At 38.9% G+C, this 24,727-nt stretch overlaps 1 protein-coding gene across 2 annotated transcripts; it reads left to right on the top strand.

The window, feature by feature from the left end:
- serpinf1 (serpin peptidase inhibitor, clade F (alpha-2 antiplasmin, pigment epithelium derived factor), member 1) lies at positions 1–8,548 on the top strand. Of its 2 annotated transcripts, none has more exons than XM_036588101.1 (8): positions 1–133; positions 1,571–1,640; positions 2,144–2,333; positions 3,121–3,276; positions 3,746–3,949; positions 4,850–4,989; positions 6,037–6,247; positions 7,047–8,548. In XM_036588101.1, exons 2-8 carry the CDS (start codon positions 1,575–1,577, stop codon positions 7,310–7,312), a joined length of 1,233 nt encoding a protein of 410 aa, XP_036443994.1. In that variant the 5' UTR covers positions 1–133; positions 1,571–1,574; the 3' UTR covers positions 7,313–8,548. The 2 variants fall into 2 exon arrangements, with proteins under 2 accessions (XP_036443994.1, XP_036443995.1); XM_036588102.1 differs by having other exon boundaries at positions 1,558–1,640.
- The last annotated feature ends 16,179 nt before the right edge of the window (positions 8,549–24,727 follow it).

Raw genomic sequence — 24,727 nt, 5'->3', positions numbered from 1 at the left:
TCGGAGCAGCAGACCACCTTCTCAGCGTCAGCAGACTGAGGGCGGGTCTGAACGGCTGGAAAAGTTGTGTATGTGTGAAGTTGGCGTGGAGAGCGGTGCCACGGAGGAGCAGTGAAGACCTAGCAGAAAACAGGTTAGTCTATTAAACAGTACAAATACAAGTTAGTTGTCCTTTATACACTGAAACCGCTATGTCTTTGCTTGACGTTTGAACTGAAACCGTTTTGTGGAACTAAAAAGCAGTTGCGGTTCATCTTCTGTATTTTGTCACTGGAATGTAACAGTGCACTGCTTAAATGCTCTAGTCGTACTGTGTTTATTTGATCTTCTGCTGTACGTGAAACGAGAGCACTTTTGCTGGTTCACTAATTAAATAAGTACAATGTGATATGATAAACCTACTGCATGACTTGATGAGCCATTAAAAAACTTTCTGTAAACGGGAAAAATGGAGCTACATTACAAATGCAACGAATGCACGAGTGAGGTGGCCACAGACTTGTGTTTGTAACATGGATCTAGAGGTGTCAAAGCTTCAAACTGATTTATACAACCATTGCTCTGTACTTACAGTTTAGAGGGAGCACAGACCTGAAAATGACACCCTACTTGTAGATGCTTATTTTCTTCAAGTGAAGTGATTCCATTAAAATAGCTGATTTTCGTAGTTTTAAGGAGAAGAACAGATCAAGTCAGGTATCGGTATCAGAAAAAATGTTGTGTCGTGCCATCTCTGCCACGTACCTCTTAATTCTTTAAGATATCACTTTTCAGGGACCCATTTTGCCTTGAACTGCAATCATATCTCATTATGGTGGAGCCAAATTGTAGGAATTTCCAAACAGTAGCCACGTCTGTGGATTCTTGCTTTCAGATCTGTTCCTGTGCCAATGAATTTTCAAAGTGGAACATGTTGCCAACTGTTTCCTTTGGAAAATTCAGTGGCAGTAATACCTGACATCCTGATAGTGAAGTTATTCTGGCGGTGAAGGAACGGGTGAGGGTTAATGAATGAGTTGGGGAGACTTAGAGTCAGATGTGGTTTCTGCTTAAATGATGGACGTTCTCCACTCTCACAGTAGGAAACTTAGACAACCTCAATGACAACCAGATGTTCTGCACAAAGAAAAGGAGTGAGAGAGTTCTGCTGAAAAATGCTGTAGGGAATCCACCTTGAAGTATATCTTTAGCTAAATTACATCAAAGCTTTTGTAAAGGCCATGCTGCGCCCTTTCCAAAATATTCGGTAGTGAGTCAGATTTTTTGGCACTCAAAAAGCAAACCTCAGACATCAAGTTCAACTTTTCCAAGTATAATTTCACTCTAAATTGGCCTCATCTGACTCACATAACGTGCACTGGCCTGCTTGTGAATTGTACTTGTCTGGTTCTGCCCAAGCAAGCGAGATCACAGATCACACAATGTTCTGATTCCAAATGCAGTTCACTGAAGCTGGAGGTGCTGAAACTGGCAAGCTGTGTTTTTATTGTAGACACTTATTGGGATGCACACAGAACATTGCATTATCTCATGAGTGTTTCTGTATATTATGTGTAGCATCTCTTTACAGCTCCATGATGAAGAGGATAGCCTTGCTGCTGTGTCTTTGGGGTCTTCTCTCCATCTCCAGTGCTCAGGAGGTAAGTCCACCCTGTAACCTCCAGATCCTGCCCCCAGATATTGGCAGATATGCACATGAAAAACATCAGAATAGCGGCCCACAATTTCCAAATCAGTGCATCCCTAACTTCAGTACACTAACTTTTGATTTTTTCAGTTCTTCATTTGAATAGACTAACACCATGTTGCCATTCTCTCTATTATTTGGTAAAGGGACCTTATTCTTCTAGAAACAGTCAATGTAAGGTATAACTCATTGTAAATTTCTTTTAAGCACAGTGTAATCAATGTTAAAATATATTGGCAGTCCTTGTCTTAATCTTACCCTCCCCTCACCTGTTGCAAGAGCCCATTTTTTTAATTATTTAGTTATTTATTTTAACATTTGAGAAGTTTGTAATGATAAACAGACTGCATTTGAATGTGAAAGCCAAATATATTAGACTGTAACCATCTGAACCATCAAAGTCAAAATTCTGGTTTTGTGATGACCCTAGCAGTGACCCTGTGACTCCTCTCACAGACAGATGCAGAAGAGGGTGGCGGTGAGGAGGAGGTAGTTGACCTCTTCACCACCCCGCGCACAAAGCTGGCCGCTGCAATGTCTGACTTCGGCTACAACCTGTTCCGTCAGCTGGCTGCCCGCGACCCCAAGGCCAGCGTCCTCTTGTCCCCAGTGAGCATCTCTGCAGCATTCACACAGCTCTCCATGGGTAAGCCTCGCCTTTTAGAACTGTAGGTCTGACTAAACAAGCCAAAAAAGCGTCACTCTTGCCAGAGTGTCAAGAGTTGCCTGAAATTACAATTAAAAGTCATAGTAAGTATTACATTTACATGATTTCAGATTAGGTGTTTGATTGACATCAATGCACACACACACACACACACACACACACACACACACTGAATAATATGGATTTGCTTTTGGTGCAGGGCCATGCATTTAGCTACCATTACTTCTCTTGAGCTAGCGTATAGTCATTTGCAAAAGTTTAGGCACATCTGGTAAAATTACATGTTTAGTTGAAGTGATAATAAGTACGTTAACACATCCTCTACAGAGAACACACTTTTTAATGAACAATTACTGATTATTTGCTGGATTGAACATATTGGGGAAAAAATTAAACAGAAAATGTGGCCTGTATAAAAGTTTATATTTTATGGGTTTTTTTTCAAAGTGTTAAAACTATAATAGAAATAGAAATAAATAGAAATACCTTATTTAAGTTCCCTGTAGAGGACTCGTTTCCTTGTTCTCACTTAGAAAATAAACAAAACATGTAATTAGCCAGGGGTGTTCAAACTTTTGCTTATGACTGTGCACAGAGACATCAATATATGTGTCAGTTACTTTGAAGAGTGTTTTTTTTAAATTGTCACTGCAAAGCTTGCAGTGGCTAACCTATGCTTTGCTTCAGGTTACATAGTTTATACCAGATATAATACCGGATACTGGACATACTGTATGTGGACACTTTCGTTGTTGTGTTGTTTCAGGAGCTTCAGAGCGCGCAGAGAAGCAGCTGCAACGGGTCTTGCGCTACCACAACCTGCGTGACATCCAGCTCCATGACACTCTCAGAGACCTGCTGACCTCTCTAAGAGCCTCCGCCAAGGGCTTCAGCTCTGTAGAGCGCCTCTTACTGGCCAGGAGTGAGTGTACTTGAAAAATTATAGTTCTGAGAAGACCACTACTGATGGATGTAAAAAGTTGTAAAGGTTAAGAATATATCTGTCCATGCAATTATTTGATCTAATTATGGTTCTTTACGAAACAGTTCAGTGCCTCATAAATTTCTGATTTAACTTTGATTATTTTGGTAATACTTTTGAGAATTAAATAAAAAGATGCACTGAATACACTAATGTGACTAGAGGAACCATTTACACAGTAGTAAAAGATAGACGATAAGAATATATTTTTGAGGGATTTTTGCATTCAAAAATGGCCTTAGAATATTATTTCGGAAAAAGAAACGTAGTTGAATTATCATTGATGCATAACATTTACACTTCTTGTATTTTTATACCTATTGTGTTATTATTTACATGATACATCATTTATAAATAAGTTATGTTAATGTCATTCATGCACCTTTTTATATTTTACTTTTCTCTGGAGAACTGCGTCTCAAGCTGGAGTACCTGAACGCAGTGGAGAAGCAGTACGGGGAACGCCCCCAAACGCTCATGGGTGGACCCCGGGACCAAAAGTCTGTCAACGATTGGTTCAAACAGCAGACAGGCGGTAAAGTGGACCGTGTCCTTGCAACTCCTCTTCCACGTAACTCTGATGTAGTGCCTGCGGGAGCAGCCTACTTCAAAGGTAGATTGCCTATTAAGTTCACTGATTTACATGGACACATAAAAAACAGCATTTGATTGGTACGTGCCACAGCAAAGGAATCAAGATTCTGAACCAGCAAAACGGAATAAAATTAAACCCAACACACAGTGTCACTGATGCAAATCACTTCTCTTCTCAATCACTAGAAACTATTTGAGTGCTAATAATGCCCCCTTGTGGAGAATATTTAGCTGCTAAACATGAGTGAGTGAGTAACAGGACAAACGAGTGAGTAAGCTAGATAGAAAGAAGGAAAGAAAGAAAGCAGGTATTAAAAACTTAGTGTGAATGTCTAAAATGGAACTCGGTGAAATGTAGATTAATTTTCCTCACAAATATACTTGAGTTTAAGTTAAAGTATTCTTACCTTGTAAATACTCAGAGAAGGACAAATCCATCACATTTCTACTACAGTACATGTAACTGAGTAAATGTGACTGGTTACTACTCTTCTGTGCTAATGATAGAGATCTAATTCTGTCAATGATTGAACTATAAATGTTACTCAGTGCTTTACTGTTTTGTTGAATTAAGATTCATTGTTCAGTGATCTGTTCTCCCCTGTGTCTGCATGGGTTTCCTCCGGGTACTCTGGTTTCCTCCCACAGTCCAAAGACATGCAGTCAGGCCAATTGGACATGCTAAAATTGCCCCTAGGTGTGAGTGTGTGTGTGAATGTGTATGTCTGTCTGTCTGTCTGCCCTGCGATGGACTGGCGACCTGTCCAGGGTGTTTAGATGATGTGTGTGTGTGTGTGTGTGTGTGTGTGTTCACTGATCTTCATTAATGGTGAAGATTTTCAGTGATTTTCTTGTCACATTATGCACCAAAAAAAAAACAAAGATGTTTGAGTAATATCTGAACGTGGTTTGATTGTAGGGAAATGGATAACCAGGTTCAGCCAGGCGGGTAAGATGGATGAGTTCCGGTTGGATGGCGAGGCACCAGCTCGCATTGCAGTAATGCAGCAATCGAATTATCCAGTCAAGATGGGCATTGATTCAGACCTTGGCTGCACGGTATGTTTAATACCATGTGTTCTACAACTTGAGCAAGATGATGATAATGAAGATTACACAAGTTGGAATAGACCAGCAAAACAGTAGAGCCACACTTTAAAAGACTGTAAAAAAAAACTATGAGATAGTGTTGTTGTATCCATAGGGAGGCGAACCATATAGCCTTTACCATATAACGTTCATGCTTAATTTAATATCCCAGTGAAAAGCAAGAGTTTTTCTATTAGCTTTAGACTAACTTTGTTTAACTTTGGCTAGCCTACTGCATGACGTGTCATTGAACAGGAAATATGAAACAGCACAAATTAGGCTAACATTTAATTTGGAACATTTGCTTTTACATCAGCTCCTTGCGGGAGTGTTTTGCACAAGCTGTCAGAGGAAAGTGGCAACAATAGACTTGAAGCTTAAAACTATGCTCCTTGCTGCACATGTCTAATATAAAGGGAGCACACTGCAACACAGAAATGCACCGCATGTGGTGTGGCAGTGGTGTGGATACCGCTTCTGTTCTGCAGTGTGCTTCACTTCACATAGCTGTGCTCTCATAAAATTAAAAAAAAACAAAACAAAAATGGAAATGTACTGTTATGGCAGTGATATGTACAACACCATAGAGTACATATTCAAGTATGATGGTTGAGACAGTTAAAGAAAAGGGTTCGGTTACCACCGACTGTGGGCAGAGGGCTTTGCACTCAACAAAATAAGATGGCATAACTGGCTGGCACCCAGTTAGGTGCTTGCTGCTATGCAGTTTATGCATTTTTTTTGTGTGAATTGTATCATCTGTAGTAAACGTATCATCTGTAGTAAACAGCAGTGCTAGAGTTTTCCTGAGAGTAAGATTTTCTGGTTTATAGACTAGGAAGACCGTTTTCAGATAATGCATGTTGAAAGTGGAAAGAATATTTGGAAAGTTACAATCGCTGTGGAGAGGATACTTTTACATATTAAAATAATACAAATTTACGTGCTTTGCTGAATGAATTAATCTACATTAACAGACCAGCTTACAGTCTGTCTGTCCTACACTCTTCACTGCAGATAGTGCAGGTTCCCATGGAGGATGGAGTGAGCATGTACTTTTTCCTGCCTGATGAGGTGACTCAGAACTTTACTCTGGTTGAGGAGGCTTTGACAGCAGAGTTTGTTCAGGACCTGGCCAACACTCTTCATTCAGTTCATCTGCAGCTCACCCTTCCTGTGCTTAAACTCAGCTACAGCACAGACTTGCTGGGCCTTCTCTCTGGGCTGGGTAAGACAGACAGATGCATTTGGTTTGCTTGTTTCGAATGTGTATATTATTCCTATCTATATAAAAGGAATCTAAAAGACTGTACATATAAGTTAACATAGAATTTGCAAAGACACCCCTCAGTCTGCCATTAGATATATGTATAATGTACATGAAGCGCTGTGATCTTTAAAGATGTTTCAATAGTGAGCCAATAGAAAATAAAAAGAAAAAGGAAAGCATTGGCTCATTTGCTTGTGAGCCAATGATTGTCCTCGTTTGGGGTTAACAAGTAGTGCATGGTTATTAGAAAAGAAAAGAAAAAAATGAAACAAAATGTCTTAAAATGTTAGAATTATGTGAATAAATGAAACGTTAATGGTCACAGCATTTGTTTTTATGAGTGCGTGCATAAAAAATAAGATCACATCTTTTGAAAAGTGTATTAAATTGCAATTAAATTTGTTTTAAATATATTTAGTTGTGCACAAGCACTTTAAAAACATTACACTCAAATTTACATGTAGTTCTACCACTTTGATTGTACAGATGCACGAAAGATCAAACTGATGAATAACAAATCTGTTGATGAAATTAGCTTGTGCTTATCTGTATGTATTCTGAATGTATTTTTTTCCAATGTTCTGTAATGCATATACAACTTAGCAACAGTTGCTATGAAGGAACGCACAACATGGATAGGTCAATTGCATGTAGTTCACTGTGGTTTAACTCTTTCTCCTCACTTTCTCTTTTACAGTATTGTAATGTGTTATTATGCATTACTTTTTGTGTCTTCCTTTTGCATTTTCACTTCAAGGGCTCTCTGAATGGCTGGAGAACACAGACCTCATCAAAATCTCTGCACAGGCTGCGAAGCTGAGCACAGTCCGTCACAAAGTCGTCATGGAGACGGCTCCAGAGGGTAGCCAGTATGCCAGCACCACTCCGACTGGCAGTGTTCAGTCACTGGCCCTTTCTTACCGTGTGGACCGCCCCTTCCTCTTCTTGGTTCGAGATGAGCCATCGGGCACACTTCTCTTAATGGGAAAGATCCTAAACCCACGTGACCTGGCAAGTGTATGAGAGCAGCACACACACATACACACACGTATATATCAATGTTGATATACCACATATGTTATGAGCTTCTGTACTTTAACATTTGATTTAAAGAAGAACATATTCAAAGCTGTCACAGTACAGTTTATGTTTTATCACATTTAAAGTACATGAAAGTGGCCAATTTCATCAAATGTGCACCAAAATTCTTCCAAAGCACATTTGCATTTGCATATATGATGTAAAGAGATTCCACAAACATACATAAACATTCTAATGCAAAAAAACCCTTTTTCTAGGCAAAACAGTGCACTTATTCTACAGTTTTCATTTATTTTAGATCCGTATATGACATTTGTGTGGTTTTATGTACCAAAAACAGTCATAATTTACTTTGGTCACTTTAAGACCAATATGCAATATGTTTTGTCAATTTTCTAAATGAAAATAAGCTACACATCCTCTACAGTTAACAAACTTTCTATTCTGGCATTTTTCTGTTAGTTTTGGTGCACAATTTCTATGTATTTGCTTGGTTTAACATATCTGAAAAAATAGACATAAAATATAAAATGTCGCCATAATTTTTCCAGTATGTTAAATTCAACAATTAAACAAGAATTGTGCATAAAAATGTGCAGAAGTGGGTTCTCTGTGCAGGTTGTGTTCACTTTATTTTCACTTAGAAAATCAACAAAAAATGTTATTTGACCAGGGCGCCCAAACTTTTGCATATGACTGTGTCTAAATGAACTCTCGTTCTGATTGGCTGACCTGTTTTTGCCTCATTTAAAAAGTAGTTCAGTCTAAAACAGTCCTTATAACTTTAACATGAATTTGGTTTTCTGTTCTTCCTGTGATATGGGCCCTTTAAACAAAGACAGGCTTTCATTTCAGATGGAACAGATGAACAGTTAGCTGAAGTAGTATATTTGTCCCATTTTGTTTTCTTTCTGCTATATATGCATTATACTGCATAATACCTCATAAGTGCTCACAGATTTCCCCTCTTTTTGCCATGTTGGCAAACACCCTTCATACCAGAAATCTCAGATTATAAGTGAATTAAAAATGAAGCTTGCAGATTAGAAATATTTGAGCTTTGTATTTCAGTGCTTTGTTTCTAATTTCAAATTTAATGTAATCCCACACATGCTTAAGGCAAACATACAAATTTATTGGTTGACGGTCCCATTTGTATATTTACCAACAGGAATCATCTGAATTTGTATATTGAGACAAATAAAAAATACAAAAAAAGTGTGTGCATGGTGTTTTATGATAATGGCTGTGCATTTTGTGTGGGCATATAAATAACCTGAGGCGAGGCACAAAAACTTTATAGGAGTAGTTCACTTGCTCTTTGTGGTTTCACTGTGACCGCTGCTGCACACATGAATGATGCATCTTACTTACATTGCCTCTGCTGAGGACTGTGAGCTCAGCAAAAAAAGAAAATCAACAGCCCATTTGCCTTTATGACTTTTTGTTTCTGGGTAAGTGAATTATCTGATTTCAGTTTCAAGGTCTTCAAGCTCAGTGTCACTTTTAAACCTTAAACCCTAGACTTATTTAGTTTGCAGTATTAAGCTGTTCACTAACTGCTATAAATTATTTAACAATGCTCTGATACTAATATATAAGTAACAAGAATGAGGAACTGAAATGTGGGTTCATAAATGGGAAGGCGAGGCTTGAACACCGAACACAGCCGAGGGCCATGAATGACAGTGGGAGGAGGATGTCTTCCACCAGAGAGGGGGGAATGACGACGACAGCCATAAGTGGCACAAAGGCAGGACACGAATCCCAAACTCCGCCACCCAGGCCCTGTATCCTCTTCTGTAGCGGGGCCGCTAGACTACACCTTACATTCGATCCAGGCAGCTGAGCTGGGAAGCAAGGGTGGTGGTGGGGAGGCGAAGCAATGAGCTCTTGTTCCCTTTCAGCTTAGGTGCTCATGCTGCCCTTATTGAGAGCCAGCTGATGCTGAACTGGCGTCGGCAGTGTGAGCACCTTTTAAAAAGAGCGGAGATGGAACAGAGAGAGGGAGAAGAGGGACAAGCAGCAGAAAAGACTGAAGAGCCGAAAAGCTTGGTTTTGAGAAAAGGACTAAAAAGGACCGAAAAGGATGCTGGAGGCAGGAGAAACGTCTGCAGCGGCCGTTCTAACTTTGTTTTAAACTTTATTTTCCACTCCAAACAAACAACTCAAACCAAAAGCTGGCCACCTTTCAGTGGCTTCAACGCTAGACTTTTCAGTCCTTTTTAAAAGGTGCTCACGCTGCCCTTAATGAGAGCCAGCTGGTATTGATCTGATCTGATGAGAGCACCTGAGTTGAGAGAGACAGAGAGCTCATTGCTCTGCCTTCCTGTTGCAGCCCCTGCTCCCCAGCTTGGCCGCCTGGATCTACATAAGGTGTAATCCAGTGGCCTTGCTGCGGAACAGGAAGTGGATCCTGGGCAGCGGAGTTCAGGATTCGCGTCTTGCCTTCGTGCCTCTCGTGGCCGTCGTCGTTGCCTTCCCCTCTCTGGTGGCTGACGTCCTCCTGCTGCCGTCCCTCGGTAGTGTTTGGGGTTCAGGCCCCATCTTCTCACTGGCTCTCGCGGTTCTGATCAGGGCGCATGGCACACACACCCACTCACCCAGCCTTTGTACTTTACCATCACAGCTGCAGTTTCACCTATGGATGTCCTTGACTGACAGGACGGTGTAAAACAGTGATGCCATGTCAGATATCGAAAAACATCACATTTTTCTATTATTGACTGATTCAGCTGACTCTTTTTTGTTAAGCTAATTGGACCATATACTGTTCTCACTAGAGTAAGCTGGGCATGTAGCTGAGCTAAAAGGCTCTAATAATATTGCAGCCAGGATTTAAATATCTGTCAGTCTAGAGAGCTGTTATAAAATATAACGATTTATCGCTGTTAGCTTGGTGCTTACATAAGCTAGCAGATATTACCATTATCTGAGCAGGCAAACAGGTAAAGAGCTTCTTACAAAGCTATTTCAAGGTGTTACATTAAACATATCTTTTTAACGACATGCTTAGCTGGCTCTCAGTGTAAATAGCTTAAAAAGTTGGACATGCAGCCAATAAGAGTAGTGGTCATTAAGAAAATGACAAGAAAATGTTGCGCCATTCAAGGACCGAATGAAGATGGTTTTAATTTTATACGCTTTATAGTTGTTGTTTATGCTTTGTCGGCCCCCTTTTACCATGTTCTTCAATGGCCAGGGCCCCCATGGAGCAGGTATTATTGGAGTGTTGGGTCATTCTCAGCACTGCATTAACACTGATGTGATATTTGTGTGTTAGTGTGTGTTGTGCTGATCCGAGTGGATCAGACACAGCAGTGCGGCTGGAGTATTTAAATAGTGTCCACTTACTGTCCACTCTATTGACATACTTACCTTGTTGGTCCACCTTGTGGATGTAAGGTCAGAGACTGTTGCTGCACAGTTTGTGTTGGTCATCCTCTAGTCCTTCATCAGTGGTCACAGGACGCTGTTGGTCGGATATTTTTGGTTGGTGGACTATTCTCAGCCCAGCAGTGACACTGAGGTGTTTAAAACTCCAGCAGCACTGCTGTGTCTGATCCACTCAGACCAGCACAACACACACTAACACACCACCACCATGTCAGTGTCACTGCAGTGCTGAGAATGATCCACCACCAAAATAGTACCTGCTCTGTGGTGGTCCTGTGAGGGGACTAACAAAGTATGCAGAGAAACTACAGTCTGTAATTGTTGAACTACAAACTTCTCCTAAAAGTGTAAATACAAGGAAGTGTACTTACTGAAATGGACAGTCATCGTATATTAAATTTAAAGAAAAAGGAAAATATGAGTCTTTATGAGACTTTATGAGGTTAACTAGAAAAACTAACATTGTCAACCAGATTAAAAGAGAGCTGGTAAGTGTGATTGTTGCTGTGGAAGTGACTTGATTTACATAACTAAATACAAAGTGGACATTTTCAGAATTTGCAAAAATGTGAACAAATGTGAATACTTCAAAATAAAGATCAGAAGTCTTACTTGATGAGTAGTGCTCTCTCCCACACATCTTCTTTACCCGAATACATCTCAAAATGAAAGGCATCAGACCAACTCCTTGCTGAAGCCATTAAGTCTGGCTGACTGGCTCATCGTTTATATAACAGCCATTGAGAACTTCCAGTCGTGTTCTCACAGACATGTATCTCTTGCATCCTGAACGAGAGCCACCTTTGGCAGTGATCATTCAAAGTAAATGCATAGTAGGACCTCTTCCACTCAGGAAGCTGACCAAAGTAAACAATGGTCTTGGAGAAGTAGCCTGTCCTTTTCCAGGCAGGCCTATGACTGTGTTTGTTCTGGGAAGGGTTTCAGGCGCCTCAGGAATCTTTTCCCTGAGCTGGATGGAAAATTCATTACAGGCCTGTGGGTTCAGCAGGGAACAATGAACGCAAGCACTTCAAACTAGCACATCCAGCTGAACTATGAGCTCAAACCACTCTTTCACACGAGTGCTGATTCTGTACTTCATCTGAAAGCTATGTGCCATATTTTTTTTGCATGATAAGTACACTGAAAAATAAAGATGAAAAAAAGGTTCTTTGGAGTGATTCTATCAGAGAACCACATGTTGGCTCCCTAAAGAACCTTTTAATGTATTGTTCTTTAATGAACCGTTTTTGTAAATAAGTTAGGAGTGTGTGAAGAACCTTTTTGTAAGTTTAAAGAGCTTCCACATTGTGTAATAGTTCTACTGCACTCTTAAAATGAAGGTGCTAAAAAGCGTTCTTTTGAGCAATGCTGTGGAAAAACCTTGTTTGATTCCTTGATGAACCTTTTAATAGCTGGTTCTTTAAGGAACCATTTCTATAATGAGTTGGGTGAGTATGAAGAACTTTTTAAACTTTAAAGAACCACAGCATAATGGAACAATCATATATCAATTAAAGGTTTGTCCTAGAACTGTATATTCTAGCTGAGGGTGAAGAGACTTTTTGAAGTTTAAAAAAACCTTTGCGTAACGCACTCTTAAAATAAAAGGGTTAAAATAAAGGGTTTTTTCATTTTTGGTGCCCTAAAGAACCTTTTATTTGGTGGTTCTTTAAAGAATAAACGACTTTGGTGATTTTCAAAGTTTAAAAAACCTCCGTCTAAGGTAATAGTTCTACTGCATTCTTGAAATAAAGGTGCCAAAAAGAGTTCTTTAGAGTGGTGCCAACCACATGTGCTTCCCTAAAGAACCTTTCAAAGATGATTATTTAGAGGACAATTTTCATAAATGAGATGTGTGAATGTGAACCACCTTTTTAAAGTTTAAAGAACTTGTAGGTTCTAGAATGGCCCCTTAAAGTAGCATAGAACCATGACACAATGGGGCGGTTCTTATAAACTTTAAAAGGTTCTTCACACTCACAAATGTCTTTTTCAGACATGATTCTTGAGTGAGATCCTTGTGTGGCATTATTCAAAGAACATTTTGTAGCACCTTGATTTTTAAAAAGTATGTATTTCAATAAAAGGCATTTTCCTAGAACCATAAATCCAAGCCAAGAACCATTTTGCACCCTTTATACTGAAGAATTTCCCAGTGTTAGAGTCTAGAATATAGTTCAGAATATAGTGGTTTGTGTTTTTTCTACTTTTACCATGTTTGTGCCACACTGTCGACCTTTTACAAGTTCCCTCATATTTTTGCTACATTTCGGTGTCTCTGCTCCTTTCTTATTTGGTAAGAATCTGCTGGTTGTGTTTATTCTGTGACTTGGAGTGTGGGCTCTGTTCCGACATAAATCATTTAAAAAAGACAAAAACAGATGTGCGTACAAGGGGTCTCTGAGGTTGCAACAGCACACAGACCTCCCACAATGGACCTGCTCCAATAAGGTCACAGGAGCACGGTGGGAAAGTTACTCAAGCTCACAGTTACTCAAGCTAATGAAAGACTAGTGTTTGATACTTTTTACAGTAGATGTACAATTACAGTTTATTCAGTTATCCAACTAGAACTTCAAGTTAACATACAGTTGCTTTACTTGGCTCCTTCAGAGCAATAAACTGTTATTCTTTTGTCTGACTTCTCTGTCAGTTTTGTGTCCCTACCTCTGAATACATAGACTGTGTAAATATTCGGTCTGATGTGATAAGTAGGAAAAGCAGTAAAGTGAAAGTGAACAGACATAAACCATGGACAAACAAAGTGGGCAGAGATCACTTTCCTTTTAACGTGGTAGGATGTTGACCAATTCCATGTGTTTAAACAATACCCTCACTAGGTGTAATGCCTACCAAGACCACCAAAGGGCGCCAAAAGACAGGTCCAATCTTATTACAAAAGGTCTACATTCTCTTGGTGCATGAAACTTTCTCATTTGATATCTTAATAGGAATCTTTAACACTGTGCCAAAGAAACATTATGTTGTTTAGCATGTAAGCCACAACGACCTCCAGCCTGTGAGAAGGTTACACTCAAAAAACAGATGTGTTAAAAAAAACAACACATACTAGTCTCTAACTAGACACATGAGTGTGTTCAGTTGGAGACACATTTTGAGTTACTTTAAACACAAAAAGTGTTGAAATAGTTCTGTGCTCTCTGATAACACATTTTGTGTTGCTTCTAAGCCAGAAAAACAATATGACACAAAAATGTGTTAAAACAGGAAACAAGTAAGTGTGTTTTTATTTAACACATCACTTCTTAGAGTGTAGAGGAGCAGAATGTTTAGCCTGCACATGTTAGAGAAGAATTTCAGCACTATATATTTGTTTAGAAATAAACAAAGCAATTTAAAGTATTTTTCTATGTATAAAAACATAACTCTAGATTGTATGGCAGTGATAGGGACCCAGCGTCCAGAGCCTCTAAAACTACCTCACAAAGTTTTTTCACAAAGTGAGTGTGAATACATTGCCTGATGCCTAAAAGACTGGTTTATTTCAGTTTAATAATAGTATTTGGCCTTTTTTGGTACAAACTAGAATCTTTTGGTTACTCCACCAAAATGCATGCAGGGTATTATCAGTAAAAATAACACTAATCCTTTACATGTAAAACTCAGACAATGCATTCATTGTCTAGATAACAAAAAATATGGCAACTTTATGCTGCCGACATCACAACCTTCAGTTCCTATCAGTAACATTGTCAAGAGATCAGTCAGTTTCTCTAAAATGGACTGTTGTTTTTCCTTTACTCTGTGCAAATTTTTATACTTCTGAACAAGCTAATTATGCTGAAATTTTGGAAAAGTGGTAAAATTCCCCTTTAAATAGCAACAAATGGACATGTCCATTCTGGAGTAAAGCTCTAAAAGACACTCATACAAAGCTTAGCAGGAGAAGAAGGCTTTGTTTGCTTTTCGTGGTGGTGTGCTGCTGCTGCTGCTGCTTGGCTGTGTTGATTCAGTGTGGTTGGGTTAGGCCAACAGCCTTATCTGGGACCAGTTTCACTGGTTAGAGATAAGCATTTGGTGATATGAGATTCCTTCTCAACACAACAGCTTTGCCCCTTTACAACTTTTGGTGGGGTATTTGAGTTGATTTAGGACTGTAAGGAATAATGTCATGCTTGTTTTGCAGATGTCATGCTCTGTAAGCCCTTGACATTAATCTGCAATCTAAATGACCCCAAAGGGTGACCACTGCATGTGTCTTCATAAAGCAGGTCAAAAGTGCGTTAACTCCAAAGCAGTCCTGACAGTAACGGCATCCTGTCCTTATAAGGAAAAGTAGTTTAAAGTCTGTCAGGAATAAGAATAATAGGGTGCAGCCAGCTTGCAAATGGTTTTGTAAGTCGTTAAAGAGGAACAAGTTTTCACACCCCAGAGTTCTTTAGAGATCCAGAGGCTTTCCAGACACAACAGACTGTCTTTGTCAAAGGAAACATGCATGTGTTGTTCTTAAACAGGAAGCAGCAGAGGCTCCACATGAGCCCCATTTCACAATAGCCCTCAACAAAGGGAACAGGTCAGGCTAGAGCGAAGTTGGGGTGGATGACAAAAATAGTCAAACAGAAGTCACAGCTATGATTTGTGTTTGGCACTTACTGACACTGCTACTTAATCTGTTAATTATGCAGTGCTAGCGCTCTCTTACTACACAGATTAAATTTAATGCAATATTAGATGTAGTGTTGGTCCTGTGCTGATACTAAGGATGTGCACAAGTACTTGAGCTGCCAGTATTGGAGAACTGAAATCACTATTTGTTCCACTTCAGTAGGGTGGAGAAAGGTTTTAACAGGGCTATAAAATCTAATATTTTTGCAGTTATTTGTAAGTACGTATATTACACTGTGGCACTCTAAAATTCAGGTGCCTAAACGTGAGCGTGCCGCCAAGGACATGATGCAGAAGGTAGATGTAGTGCGGCTTTATTGCTAACCAGGCTAGCGTTAACTGGTCCAGGTGATGATAGTTAGGTCCAGAAACAGCGAGTGTGTTTACATGCATAAGCACAGAAAAGGTTTTGTCAGTAATCCGATCAACACGTTTATATGCACTTGAGTAATCAAATAATGTAAAAATGTATTACATGAGTCAGGCATTAATCAGATTTCTGCTTTGCTACAGGCCAATATACTCACAGAAGAAGACGTGACATAAATGCAAACTTCATGCCGTGGCTTTTTTTTAAAACATCATGCCACTTTACCTGAAAATATGAACATACATATCTAGAAGATGAAGAATATTTAAATCCTTCATATATCCTTACTACAAGAATGTAGTTGGTTTCAGTGTCGCTCCAAAAGTGTTTTGCTGCATCTCGTGGCATTGTTGCTTGGTTATTTCTGGAAAAGCAGTCTGTTCCACACATGCGCAGACTGAGAAATCTGAAAGAAATCTGAATAAGAGTATATCCAGTTAGCAAAATGTATCTGGCCCACTTGTGGGCCACATTCTTGGTTGAGTTCTGACCCAATTCTGTCCGTGTCCCTGGGCCAGATCTGGCTCATGTATGGCACACAATTACGGCTGACTATCCACCTTGTTCCCTGGCCCAGAAGTAGCCCTGCAGGATGCCACACTCATTTATTGCAGAACGTGCAAAACATTATTAATTATTCTTAATAATCGATAGTTTTTAAAAAAGCCATTTCAGAATGAAAACTCTGTGTTGACTGTGTTTAAATGAATAGAAACAGAAATCTTGACCATTGTGACAGGTCATTATCTGCGGTCTTTGTGTATATCTTCAAGGACATATACCGCTGGTCGTTCCGCAGACCATCTGCCTTGTATCAAAGAAAATAATGTTTTCCACATTCATAAATACACTTATAATATTTCTGCATTCATTTTAAACCAAGGCCACTTAAGTAGAGGCTAAACCTGACAGCTACTTCTTTCTGATTCTGTATGCAATAATTACTAGAGGTTTTTTTAGTACACAAATACAAAACTTGATAATCTGCTGTATCGCTAATGATTTTAAATGCATGATTTTTTTCTATATTATGTTAAACATGGGCCCATTCTGGGATTTGCATTGGATCCCTGTTCAGTAAGAGGTGGGCTTAGAAAGCGGTTCCATCATGAGCTTACGTGGGTATATTATGATAATTTTGCTTTGTTTTTCATACATTCTTTTTTACCAGTGCAGAATCCCTTAAACAAAACAAAAAGCAAAAACATTTAGAATGTATTCAGATTGTTTATTGTGTATCACAATTAGAAACATTTTCAAAGTAGAAGAAATACTGATGCGCAAAAGCAAACACACAAAACAAGACGTGTTTGTAAATTAACCTCATACAATGGCTAGTGAATACACAAGATAAAACAAGCAATGTATGTTTTTGGTTAATTACATAACCTATAGTAATATATAATAAATAATCTTTTTGAAGTTTGAAGTGATTTGTTGTTCAAAGATGTATTTAAAATACTACATAATGACAGTTATTCAGTGACCTAAATAATATTAATAACAATAAAAGTTTTCAAAATACTTGTTCTAAAGTAAAAACTTTCCATTTATAAACATTCCTAAAATTCTACATTGGTCAAAACCTGTCCACCTCCTGATGCCTGAGGAAAAGGAAAAGCATTCAGGTATCATTTACTTTTTTAACGGATTTCCAGATAACACAGGTTTTGTGTTGCACTGTAACAAATCTCTTTACCTGACAATCTTGAGCAACATCACAATCAGCATTTCCAGCAGTCCCCTCTACAGACTGAATGTGCTCTGTCTCTTTGGAGGTTGTTCCACTGTAAGCAGTCACAGAACCCCAATAACAGCTTGTCTGGAATAGATGGGTTTTACTTTAGAAACAATAATGACCACAACCACAAGATCTGTGATCAACAAGAAAGGTTTTGTTCTAATAAACATTAAGAAACCCATAATCAATAATAAGCTACTTACAGGTCGAACTAATGTAAAGCTGTCCTGACAATGATATGAGCCAGGAAATATCACCTGAGGTGAACAACCACAGCACCTGTTTTTACTGTTTTCTTCTGGTTCTACTGACTTACACAGAAGGGTGATGTGTGCTGATGAGAGGACTTAACACTGCTGTCAAGACAACGCGCTAGCTCCGAGCTAACGCGCAAACCACAAACTATTTAACTACTCCAAACATTTAGCTAAAAGGAATGTTAGTTAACATTATTCACGACGAATTAGCAACAAAGGATAACGTAACTAAACCTTAAACTGATTTCATTAATCTAGCTAGCCTGTGCTTTTCCAGTGTTATGCCAAAACGGCATTATTAGCTATAGTTATAACTTTTCATTTTCCATACTGGAACAATAATTCGAAATAGTTAATTTCACTGAAATAAACTTACACACCACAAATCATGTTAATGTATGTACATGTGATTTTAAAGTATATTACTTACCCTCTTGTTCTTTGTCTTCTTGAAGAGAATTCGTCTTCTCTTCAAACCTGGCTACTGGCTTGTCCATTTGAAAATGATAAACTTGGGCAGAAAAATGAGTTAAATGAGGATTTTAACCCTTACAGTGAGTGTCGGCTGTTTTCTGTAACTTCAGTAATGGGCCACCTATGATATGCCAGACTTGGGCCAAAAGTACTGAGACGTAAATCAACGAGCATTGGTCTGTCACAGCATTAAGGTGCGTCCCTCTTCCTTTATCCACACTATTGGGCTACAACATTTATGCCAGAATTGGCCCTTAAAAGTAGATATAAGTTAAAACCATACACAGCTGTTCAGCATCTGGCCCAATTCTGGCCCACATGCCTAATGTCCATCTGGAAGTCAACCAACACTCACGGATGTGAGCCAGAATCGGCCCAGAACTGTCTGCTATCTGGGTACATGCACTGAGAAATCTGATTATGGAACTAAAGTCCAGTTTTAGATCGGAGTATGGTGTTTACATGACCGTTTGAATAATCAGATAACTGCAGAAATCCAATTATGATTGGATTATTGAGTGCAGTAAATGCACTTGGTGAAAATATTTCACCAAACTAACCTGCTGGCACATCATCCACTGAGGAGAAAATGCCTTGTGTAAGATGACAAGTCCTTGTCAGAATCCAGCGTTTTATCGGTTAGCTGTCATTTTAGCTCACATCTAAAAAGGCAGAGTCCGTTTAATCCAACACGAATGGATTTTTTAATAATAAAACGTTTCCAAATGTACTCCTCTGCTTGCTGCTAATCTTTTGTGGTACTGATTTTTTGGCCTCTGTGTATCAGTTCTTCCTGCTGAAAAACCCATAAAAACCATTGTGTTTCTGTTGGTTCCTGATGAGTTTGTAACGTGTTTTGGCTTTTTTAATGGGTTGATATCACAGTGTAAAGGATGCTAATGGTTTAACAGATGACCAGTGGCTGATTTTAATTGCATTTGGTAGTGTTCTAATGTGATCTAAAGGTGTTCTACAGGACACTAGTGGTTGGAAACCATTAAGCCACTTCCCATTAGAAAGCAAAAGCATTAGGTTTTAATCCTAATGGTTTCTAATGGTCCTTTTTCAGCAGGGCTACCACCAAAAAGAGGAAACCTCCAGCTTCAGCTTTTAATTTTAGCTGAGGAAGCTTTTATTTTGGCCATTTCCAACGCAGCCCCATACGCAGAAGGTTGTGACGCACTGTGTGTTGTGACACATCATTTCCCCAACTTTCATTAAGAATTTTCTTAATAACTTGCGCAGAGGACCCTTTTGTCAATTCGAAGCTGGTTGGTACTTACCACTGCTGACCAGGACTAGCCAACAAGCCTTGCTGTTTTGGAGATGCTCTGACCCAGTTGTCTGGCAGTAAATCATTTATTATTAATAATAATCAACATAAACAACTATTGCACCAAGAAATGTAGGTCCTTTAGAGTATGATATCATTGCCAAGCAACCATGGACCACCGAATGAGGAGAACATTCGGCCTTCCATCGCTGTATATTGCGGCCATTTCATGATTTTTTAAAGTTTTTGTTGTACAGCAATGAACATATGATAACACAGCACTGTTTAAGGCAAATACCTTTGCTTTATAAGTACTTTTTGGTCACCAAATTACCACCATGATTCTTATTTAGCACCAATCCAGCGGCACCCGTCTTCTCACGCTGGGGCTGAATCTCAAATAGCTCCTTGTTCCCTACATAGTGCACTACATAAGAATTTAAATACTGGATCCTGCGCCCCAACAGTGCAATATATAGCTAAGAAATAGTCATTTGGGACTTTCATATATAGCACACTGTTTAGGGAGTATGGAGCCGTTTGGGATTCTGCCTGCGTTTGACGCTACTTCTGACTGAAACATGAACATTTGAAGTGTGTAATGAATTCAAGTGACATTTTTAAACTTTTATATTGCAGTTTTACAGTTAATCGCACCACAAGTACTTTAATTCAAGCCTGTGATGTTAATGACGGAGTTGTTTAGGCTGTTAGCTAGCTTACCTAGCAGCCTAGTTCTAGTTAAGAACATAAGTCGCCAGTCCCTCAGTTTAACCGAAAAAAAAGTCCTTACTTCATCAGGGTACTCTGTGATCCATACAAGCAGAATTGCTTGTCCATTTACGGCACAAGGTTTTTTGTGCTGCAGCACAGTAATATACAGTTGGTCATAGGTGTGCATATATCATAAATTTTACAACAGCTCTGAACGAAGCTCACCCAATCAGATTTTAGGACCAAAAGTATCCGTTTTATCAACAATATTATTTGCTTCATTTGTGATTTGGTCACAGTGTTTTGGCTCATTGGTGTATAAATCATCCAACAAATAAATGCCATTGATTCAAGCTTGGTATTTTATTTTTGGTACAGAACACTGCTTTTACAAAAGTAAAACATTTATAAAGAGTAACTGTAGAAATATCATATTTTCAAGGCACCTCAGGTTAGATAGAGTTAGTGTCGGTATTTGATACAGGTATCACATAATTCAGGATCAGGTACTGGAAGGGTAAGAGTGAAAAGTAAGCCCAAATATTAAGTACTGAAAAGTGAAATTAATAATTTCGTAACCTGCCACGTCCATGCTGTCTCACTTTGGCTTATCAGTTTCACAGATCAGTCATTTCACAAGTATATTATGAATCATTTGGGAAAGTCTCTCATTCACACTAAACCATATGTGAATCCCTGAATAGGTTTCCTGTTCCGCTTACATCAAGAAGAGTAAACAGTGTGGAATGTCTAGAGATGGAGATGTGGGATTTCATTCTCATTTAGATCACTATCACTTTGACTTTTAGCACTTCAACATTAGTCCTGGGGATTGAATATGTTTTCTGATCATCAGCCTCTTTTCTCTCCATCCACTTCTCTTCTGTGAATTCCCAGTTTGAAAGAAAGAAGACGCTTTGAAGAAGAGGTAAATCTGTTTTGTGTTCTAGGATGTGTTCAGGAAGTGTCACAGAAATTAGCCTGTGACTTTCATTTTCCATTCACTATGTGGATGATGTTTGCATCTGTTTCCCATTAGATATGTGGAATGTTTATTTGATTCTTTGAGCAGATGGCCAAATCCACCTTCTAAAGTTTCACCTTTTTTTATCCATGTACTTCATTTTAATTTCCGTAGAACTTGTCCCACTATTGTGCTAAATAACATATAACCACACTCTTTTATTTCTACTCAGGAAAATACCACAGAAAGATTTAAAAACTCCCTCTAATTATGCTGACCTCAGTGAGAGGTCCATCATTCCACTGACTTGGTATATACTGCTAGCATCAGTAAACCTATGTAGTTTTTGCCTCAAAATAGCTGTGGTGTTTTGTACATTCCCACCATCAAGCTTTATTCAGAGTGATTGTAATCTCGTCATTCCCAAAGACATAACTTGAACCACAAAGGCGGGGTTTTATCCTGAAGAAGGAACGAAACTCTCTAAAGAAAAAGAAATGCGTTTAAGAAAATAGAGAACTGCTTGCAGCTGCTGACTTTCAGTTTTAAACTGACTTTCTGCAATCAACATTCCTCTTAATCTTCCTGGCAGCATCACGGCATGTAATGAACCTCCTTAGCCTACTTCACATGTAAACAAACAGATAGTCCAACATGGGTATTGCTAGTGCAGATTTCATCTGGTATTTAGCAGTTAACACGACAACTCATAGACTGATGGAAAATTTGCAGGTACGAGTGAACACTGGAGGGCTTGAATACGTCAAGCATATATTGCAGGACTGTCCTCTGCTGAAACAAGCTAGCATTGGACTTTATACAGTGCTAAAAAAAGCAACAGTGTCAGTCCCAGGGCTCTAAACGTTTTAGAAGAAAACAAAAACCAGAAATAAATGATGTTTTTCCAGGAATAAAAAGGAGAACTAAGAACGTAATCATCCTTAACTGTTCCAGAACAGAAACAGCTAAGAACTAAATGTGTACCTTAGTCAAGTTTTTATTTTTTTCTCATCCCCTGCACTTTTCAAAACATTATTCCAATGTCTACGGCTACGAATAAGAACTTCAGCCTCGCAGTCAGCTCACATTGGTTTATGTTCACATTTAGGCGGTGAGTAGTGACGCAGAATAAAGATGCGAAAGAAAAGAAAAATTCCAAATTCATTCACTGATGTATGTGTTTCCACCACTATTTAGTAAACTAACGAGTGGGTATGTGTCTTGTTCACAGCCACTCTTACCGATGAATAACATCATTTTCTGTTCCATGCAGGTTCTTAGTCATGGCACAACGGCTGTTGATTGATTACAAGCCTACTCAATCATACTGGCGGAAATTTTTTAAGCTGCATTTTCAAGATGATGACGTCTGTTGTCTGTGACTGTTGTCTGTCACTGTATTTCAGCCAACAAATCATAACAGTCATTGCAATCTTAGCCCTCTAATCACTGCTAATCAACAGTATGCTTTCGTTTATTGCATCATTTTATGCGTGCTGAGCAGTGTTTCGAGAACTGTGTTGTAAGTGACTGAAGCGCCTTTTTAACGTTAACGTTTCCCTTAATATAAGCCTTATTATGTGAAAGTATGCATTACACAGATAACCAGGCCTGTTTGCTATCGTATCACCCTCCGGTAAATTTCTTGGTACAACTTGTAAATAGTACAATTACATGGCCGATGTCTTTTTAACATCACTACAAACTGATTCTTTTTTTTATTATTATTATTTCTGATCTCTAATCAGATTTGAATCCAATTTTCATTCCTGGATTTTGTAATCACTGGTAGTTAATTAATATAATGAAACAGTGTTTCTTAACTCTATTTCTCAACACCAGGTTGCCTTTCCATTCCCTGGTCTAGGCAATTGTACTGTTGATGTAGTTTAGCTCTAGACAAGAAGCTAAGGGGCCCATTTGGCCAAATGGTTGGTGAAGCTTTCTAGAGCAAACATTTGGAGTCAGCCTAACCCTGGCATGATAATGATGCAGTACATTTTCATGGCAGTGTTTCTTAACTCCAGTCCGGGAAGTCTGTCTTCACAGCACATTTCCCTGCTGTAATACATCTGTTTCAGTTTAAGACTTAAGCTTGCTAATTAGCAAATGATATGAATTGCGTACAGAGAAAACCGCAGTGTATGTGAACCTGAGGGTGGACTGGAGCTGACAACAGGTAGGGGGCAGAGAAGAGGAAGAGAGCCGATGAAAGAAAATGCTTGTAGGCTTGGAATGATAACAGGATGTCATTATGTGCCCCTCTGTTTGTGTGTGTATGGGGGGTGGATTCGTGGTGGTGGGAACATTTTCTGGGCAAAAATGTCCTGACTATGTAAGAAAACCTCAGAGAAACAAGGCTAACCTACAATATAATCAAAATGGTCCTGACTGTGTATTTATTTTCCACAAAAACTGTAAGTGTAAAACCATCTTTTTACTGAGGTTAAAGTTAGGATAAGGTTTAGGTTTAGACTTAGAAAATTCTTATTACACATTAGTTCTTCCATATATAGTTTCACAAAGAAGAAATAATCACATTTAAGCAGACTGACCATGTAAAGTCCTTTGTACGAAAAGGAGTCCTCTTTTCTGTTGAAACTCGTGTTCAGATGCCTCTCAGCTGGATTTGATCTACTCCTCAGAAGCTATTGCACAATCGATTGGGCTGTTGATGCTGTTTAGCTATAGACAAGAAACAAAGAAGGGGCTCATTTGGCCAAATGGTGAATAAAACTCAGCACAAAATGCTGCACAAAACGTTGAATGTAATCCTAGCACGATGATTATGACTAATGGTATGGCAGTGATCCTGACTCTTGTTCTGGATGTCTGTGCACACTGTCATTAAAGTAAAAGGGGGGCATAGCAAATACTAAAAAAGTCTGAAATTCATGTAAATATTTCAAACATTCCATGTTTCACTCAGATTGTTATGCTGAGAACATTGTTTGTTATGAAGTTTTTGTGTTAAATTAGAAAAGTATGCCAAATTTCACTGGTTTTGACCCCACTGAGTTTTGGACCCCACTGTATATAATGCACAAGGGACATATTATTATGATTACACAAAGGTACTGTATATAACACATACTAGATGTGTATGCCCCCACATTCTGACAAAGTCTAAAAACAAATATGTACGGGTTTGTGTGGGTGAGTTGGTTTGTGTTTAAAGGAAGCTCAGCAGGGAGAAATGTGTTCTAGACCATGTGTCAGCACATTCTCAAAGTTAACAGCTGTCGTAAGTATGTCTTTCAGCCTTTTTGTCAAGCTATAGTAGCTAGAACTGTTATCAAGGGAAGCTACATAAGCTACATAAAATATTATGCAACACTTTTATAAAACTACACATGGTTAACGACAGTTACTTACTCCAGTAAGTAACATATAACACCTTGCCACTGGATGCAACCTTGTTTTCAGATACACCATATGGATAAATGTATTGGGACACCTACACTTTACATCTACAGGAGCTTTTATGACATCCCATTCTAAATCCATAGGCATTAATATGGAGTTGGCCCCTTCTCTGCAGCTATAACAGCTTCCACTCGTCTGTGAAGCTTTCTACAA

Source organism: Colossoma macropomum, unplaced genomic scaffold (genome assembly GCF_904425465.1).
Source record: "Colossoma macropomum unplaced genomic scaffold, Colossoma_macropomum, whole genome shotgun sequence".
Classification (NCBI taxonomy): Eukaryota; Metazoa; Chordata; class Actinopteri; order Characiformes; family Serrasalmidae; genus Colossoma; species Colossoma macropomum.
The sequence above is the reverse complement of the archived record's forward strand: the minus strand, read 5'-3'. Positions and strand labels throughout refer to the sequence as shown.

Coding starts and splice junctions, on each gene's coding strand:
- serpinf1 (XM_036588101.1), top strand. CDS start 1,575: ATGATGAAGAGGATAGCCTTGCTGCTGTGTCTTTGGGGTCTTCTCTCC. Junction 1,641..2,143: donor CCATCTCCAGTGCTCAGGAG/GTAAGTCCACCC, acceptor CTCCTCTCACAG/ACAGATGCAGAAGAGGGTGG. Junction 4,990..6,036: donor ATTCAGACCTTGGCTGCACG/GTATGTTTAATA, acceptor TCTTCACTGCAG/ATAGTGCAGGTTCCCATGGA.